The sequence below is a fragment of the Microcaecilia unicolor genome, chromosome 11, assembly GCF_901765095.1.
Source record: "Microcaecilia unicolor chromosome 11, aMicUni1.1, whole genome shotgun sequence".
NCBI lineage: Eukaryota > Metazoa > Chordata > Amphibia > Gymnophiona > Siphonopidae > Microcaecilia > Microcaecilia unicolor.
The window spans coordinates 109,452,604-109,458,754 of record NC_044041.1 but is presented as its reverse complement, the minus strand read 5'-3'; the positions used below and the strand labels follow the sequence as shown (position 1 = coordinate 109,458,754).

Here is a 6,151-nt window from a genome sequence, read left to right as displayed (position 1 = left end):
AGAGCTTGTGGCTTGTCTCATCCGTGTGGAGTATCATTTTACCCTGGAAAATCGCTCTGTGAAACCAGAAATTCTAAGGTAGCCCTGGATGGGTGAGTGGGGGTTGGGCTGTTGTCTGTATTGTTTTTTTGTACTGCATTTTTAAGTAATCTTGCACAATAGCAGCCTACCTTCCCACCCCTCACATTACTTATTGTATATGTTAATTTACACATGTCACAGTTTGGAGGGCGGGAATACCCAAGCCTGAGTGATTGGAGGAGCGCTAATTCATCAAGTTGCAGTTTGGCAGATGGATTCGCTGCACCTGGATTGGATGCACCCCGCTGCGTGGCGGGAGTGTCCTGGGTACAACATATAGCGCAATTGTCAGTCAGTCTTGCTTACGGTGTCGGACTAATGGTAGCTTTTAAGATCTTACGGTTTGGCTCGGGTATCCTGTTTTGATCGTTTGGAACAAATACAGTCGTGTCTTGTAATAAAGTTGCAGCCAAGTTGTTCCATTTAATGTGTGGTCATTTACTAACTTGGGTTCAGTTTTCCAAGGCTGGGACAGGGTGTCACAGTTGCCTAAGTTAAGTGGTATAAGGGCAAAAAAAAAAAAATAGAGGGTGTAGAGGGTATCTGCTGACCGGTGGATTACTAGGCACTGATCTGGATTTTTTAATGGAGAGACTACAGGTTCAACTTCTTTAATCACTGGTCTTTTTTTCTTGGTTTTACAGGGGAGTCTCTCAAAGAAAGGTATAACATGAGAAAAGGTAGGCAAGCTGTTTGTAGTTGACCTATGAACTCATGGGAAAAGGGTCTGCTGCCCTGCAGAAAGTACCTTTGTGTGAATCTTTTCCTTGTAGGGCCGTCCTGGTCTGTTTTAGAGCTGAGCCCAAAAAAAGAGAGGTATCTGGGAAAGGATGCAGGCTGGTTTCTGCTGGCCAGGAGGCTAGATTTGGGCATATTAGTCTATATTCATCAAAAACTAGGTGGGGTAATAAGTAGGGTGCATGCCAAGTATACTTGGTTTAAAAAAAAAACAGTTTTTGAGCACAACTTTTGCAGATCTTAATGGCGAATCCCCTCTTCAAACAGTTATAACTGATCGTTCTTGTTGAAATTCCGTTTTTACTTTCTATGCCCAGATGCAGTCATGCTTATTAGTAGGAAGGCTTAGAAACCTCCCTACTAATAAGCATGTTTACTATAGCACTAATATGAGCCTTAACAGCGAGCGAAATCCCAAGACGCTTGAGAATTCTTGGTCGAACACGGCGCGCTTTCGGTTTCCTGTTGGTAACTAAGGATAGTTTCGTTCTCCAATCACTGCACAGGGCGGGAATTTCAAACCTCGGATTCGATTACGGTCTACTCATTCATTTACAAGATTTCAAAAGGGATAACTTAACCTAGGAGAGTGGAAAATACCAAACAGAAAAAGAAAAGCTAGGTTGGTAACACAGTTTTACCAAACTCACTAAGCACAAAAGTGAAACGAAAAGCTCGTTTCTGAGCCGCCTTCTCCGAGAGCTGCCAGACTAGCTGTCCGGTAGAGAAAGAGAGCAATATGGGACAACCAATCCCGCAACAGGGCGGGCTTTTCATACCTTCTTTAACGGTTCTCTGAGCCTATCAGCACACAAGCAACAGTCTATAAAAGAGAAGAGCGGTGCGCGCGTGCGTTGTACTTTTATTATAGCAGAAAAGAATTGTGTGTTTGCGTCCAGGATGGCTCGTACTAAGCAGACTGCCCGTAAGTCTACTGGAGGAAAAGCTCCTCGCAAGCAGTTGGCGACTAAGGCCGCTCGCAAAAGCGCCCCGGCCACAGGCGGTGTGAAGAAGCCTCATCGCTATCGACCGGGCACTGTAGCGCTCAGGGAAATCCGTCGCTATCAAAAGTCTACCGAGCTGCTTATTCGTAAGCTGCCCTTCCAACGCTTGGTGCGAGAGATCGCGCAAGACTTTAAGACCGACTTGCGCTTCCAGAGCTCGGCTGTCATGGCCCTGCAAGAGGCTAGCGAGGCTTACCTGGTGGGGCTCTTCGAGGATACCAATCTGTGCGCCATCCACGCCAAGAGAGTCACCATCATGCCCAAAGATATCCAGTTGGCCCGCCGTATTCGTGGTGAGAGGGCTTAGAAAGCCATTATGCTCCAGCTACACAACCAAAAGGCTCTTTTAAGAGCCACCACATCCCTACACAAAAAGAGCTGACGAGTCATCCTGTCTTGTTACGACTTTGCTCCCGAAAATGCTAGGGTGATGGCGATAGTACTTGGAAGTCTTTCGTCCTCAAACCGGTATTCATGCTTTAGGACACCCACGCTCCTGTGGCCTTTTCCCGTCTGCTGAGCATTCCACTATTTTATCATTTCCCCACCGAGAAAAGGTCAAAGGAGCGTAGCTGTTCTATTGCAGAAGCACGCGCTTGTTGCTGTGGGAAAAAACCCCCAATAATGATAAACATAAGAAATGCCATGGATCATGACTGCTTCTGCTGCATTAAAAACCAGCTCTATCCTCCATCCCCCTGTTCTATGGTCATGGTGTGCGGAAACTCTTTGCCAGCCTACATGAACGACATGTGCAGAAGCAGGCTTTTAATAAGAACTAAAGTCATCTTGCTCTTTCTTTGATCTGTGTGGTGGTGGCTCTGAAAAGAGCCTTTGGGTTTATATGAAAATGAACAAAGGATGAAAGCTTCACTTTTTCTTAGGGGCCCCTTTTGCGGCCTTTGTTGCTTTGGCAGCCTTTGCTGGGCTTTTCTTCACCTTCGCTTTCAAGGGTTTAGCTTTTTTAGCCGGGCTCTTAGCCACTTTCTTGGGTTTAACAGCTTTCGGCTTTTTGGGGCTCTTGGCTACTTTCTTGGTAGCGGCTGCTGACGGTTTCTTGGCTCTCTTCGGACTCTTTTTCACTCCCGCCGATGCCGCCTTTTTCGGCTTCTTCACGGCCGGTTTCTTGCTTTTGGGAGCGCTCTTCTTGCTCTCTGGCTGCTTCTTGTTCAGTTTGAAGGAGCCCGAAGCTCCGCTGCCCTTGGTCTGCAGGAGGCTGCCCTTGCTCACCAGGCTCTTGACGGCCAGCTTCAAGCGACTATTGTTCTTCTCCACGTCGTAGCCCGACGCCGCCAGAGCCTTCTTCAGGGCAGCCAGGGACATGCCGCTGCGCTCCTTTGAAGCTGACACGGCCTTCACGATCAGCTCGGAGACGCTGGGGCCCGATGACTTGCGCGCTTTCGCCGCTCCCGCCGGCTTCTTGGCCTTTTTCTTGGCCGCGCCTGGAGCCGGAGGAGATGCAGCGGCTGCTGCTGGAGCGGTTTCTGCCATACTCGCTTTTAAACCTAAAGAGAAGGAAGGAATAGAAATAATAATAGTAATACAAAGCCTCCTTTGCTCCTTACACTCGGCTACAAAGTTGCACTAGTTGTTGGTGTGTGTACACCCGCCCCCACTCTTCGTCGTTTTTATAGTAGCAGCCGTCCTCTGATTGGCTGCACGCTCAATGCCTTCTTGCTACAGACGCTTGGGCTTCGGCTCTTCGATCCTGTGTTTCTTTAGCACTCGAAATTATAGTTTTATAACAAAATGACCTTTCTTTACACAAGCATTCTCATTCGGATCAGTAAAGAAGAGATTAGAGTGTGGCGAAACCTAGTCTGTAGTCTAGATGGTGGGTTCTTTTAAACTTTATTAACGCTCAATTGATTCCTTCAGTCGTCTTCAACTCCCAGAGCCATATATCAATCATTTTTAAGTGTGAAAATTAAACGATCTCTGAATGTGCATTCATATAAACTCTCTAGAGCAATTTTTAAAGTGCTGTACAACGATAGTGTTCCTCCTCAGCAACTTCTCTCCGAAAATTCTCATTTAAAACACTGATCTAACTGAAGAGAACTAGCACATACTATATTCTGCACTGTCCTGGTATTGAACCTATTAAAAGTTAACATTGAATTATTACAGCTCTGGGATGCATTTTTTAAATGAATTTTTAGAAAACAATGTACAGGTTAACAGTTGCTAAAGCAAACATAAAAGATAAAGAGAAAATATCTCCAGAAATAATAATTAAAAAAAAAACCATGCTTTTAAACCACAAAAAAAGAAGGAAGAGTAACAAACTGATAAGGAGACCATAAGTGACTTAAATAACAGGACATGGCCTTAGAATGAATTAACCCCCACCCCCATCTTACCACCTTAAAGCCTCTCAGCTGCTCTGGCAGAAAATATACATATTTTGCTCCCAATTATTTTATCATACTTTTACAAGGATATGACAGCAAAAATGACACCCTCAAAGAAAGGACTTCTCATCTTAATGCCAGAAAAGCCTTTCTACACTATTGTGTTTTTATTACATCAGGAAGTATCCCACAAAATAAAGTCTGTTTATTTTGTTTAGGAACAAGATCTAAGTGTCTGGTGTGCATTTTTTATTGTATCCTGCAGTATCTTTGTGATGATGGATCACATTGAAATGAGCTAAAACATTCTATTTATTTAATAAAACACACAACACCCCTCCCCCAAAAGAATGAGTGTCACAAAATAAATAAATATGAAAATGACACATATAAGATCAAAAATATAGAAAGTAGACATTTGGTATACATGAGTTTTCCATATTTATGCTACATACATGTTCTATAATTATTTGGTCTTATTAGATTTTTTTGTATTTTTTTTTTTTTTTACTCTGGTGTTATAAGTCATTTCATATTTTGGTGATACTGTATGTCATGGAATAGATATGTTTGTTTTTTTTTATTTATATATACTGCCCAGTTGCTTAGATGGAACAGGTTGTACAAGAGATTCCTTTGAATCATTTCTTCTGATATGAAGTACTTTCTTTACAAGTTCTGTGTTTTCACTTAGCGGATTTATCCACTACTGAAGGGCAAGGCAGCTGCTGCTGTCCATGGCCCAGAATTTCCTGAACCCGATATTTGTAATCTAAATTTTGCATCATTGGACGTATTGAATACGGGGTTGCTCAAATCTGTATCTGTTGATCTTGAAGTACTGTATCAATAGGAAGCAGGATAGCTTCCTTGATGAGTTTTAAGATATTTTAGAATTGAATGTTCGGTTGCATTGGCTGAATCAGAATGTGATGGCAATGGTAATTCCAAAGCTTGAGTCAGATTAAGTAAAAATTTTAGGTAGGAAGAATCCTCCTGAGGAGAATGTTCTTTCTGCTGTTCAGAAGAAGATTCCCAAGGAGGTTGTGTGCAAGACTTTTTTTTCGATCATATTTGTGAGACTGGAGATGCACAACGGGTATGAAGTGTAGGAACATGTTTGGATAGAACTTCCAGCTCCCGAGAAGAATGAGTGTAAACAGACCAAGTACTCTTTCTTGAATGAGGACTGGTAGTATTAGATGTTGGTAAAACTTGCTGAGGTCAGTGAGTCGATTGTTCCTCAACAGTTGTTTAGTTAGAGTGTTGAGCAGGAAATCTATGCTTTTTGATGTAAAAAATATGTCAGTAGTTGCAATACTCCCAATGAAAGTGGATCTGTTGCTGTACTGTGCAGTAGTTGCTATACTCCCGATCAAAGGAGCCAACTTTTTAAAATTATTGGGGATGCTAGGCCCAATGGAAATAACCCCTCCCTGGACACATACAAGGAATTTTCTCAATATTGGGGGTGCTCAAGCACCCACAGAATCGGATCCAATGCTCCCGATGAAAGTGGATCTATTGCTGTACTGTGCTGTGCTGTCTCCTTTGATCCTGATGACCTGCCTCGACACGATCAATGGTGTCTGTGGTGTGGGGAACTTCTGCTGAGTCTAAGTCGGCATCGTGTGCATGTGTCCTTGTGCACCAGACGTCAGACATAAGTACATAAGTAATGCCATACTGGGAAAAGACCAAGGGTCCATCGAGCCCAGCATCTTGTCCACGACAGCGGCCAATCCAGGCCAAGGGCACCTGGCAAGCTTCCCAAACGTACAAACATTCTATACATGTTATTCCTGGAATTTTGGATTTTTCCAAGTCCGTTTAGTAGCGGTTTATGGACTTGTCCTTTAGGAAACCGTCCAACCCCTTTTTAAACTCTGCTAAGCTAACCGCCTTCACCACATTTTCCGGTAATGAATTCCAGAGTTTAATTACACATTGGGGGAAGAAAAATTTTCTCCGATT

General features: G+C 43.5%; 1 protein-coding gene across 1 annotated transcript; it reads right to left on the bottom strand.

Moving 5' to 3' along the window:
* Window positions 1-2,693: 2,693 nt before the first annotated feature.
* On the bottom strand, window positions 2,694-3,395 carry LOC115479694 (histone H1-like). The gene has a single exon (XM_030217800.1). It carries the CDS (start codon window positions 3,312-3,314, stop codon window positions 2,694-2,696), a length of 621 nt encoding a protein of 206 aa, XP_030073660.1. The 5' UTR covers window positions 3,315-3,395.
* Between the last annotated feature and the right edge of the window lie 2,756 nt (window positions 3,396-6,151).

Coding starts and splice junctions, on each gene's coding strand:
- LOC115479694 (XM_030217800.1), bottom strand. CDS start 3,314: ATGGCAGAAACCGCTCCAGCAGCAGCCGCTGCATCTCCTCCGGCTCCA.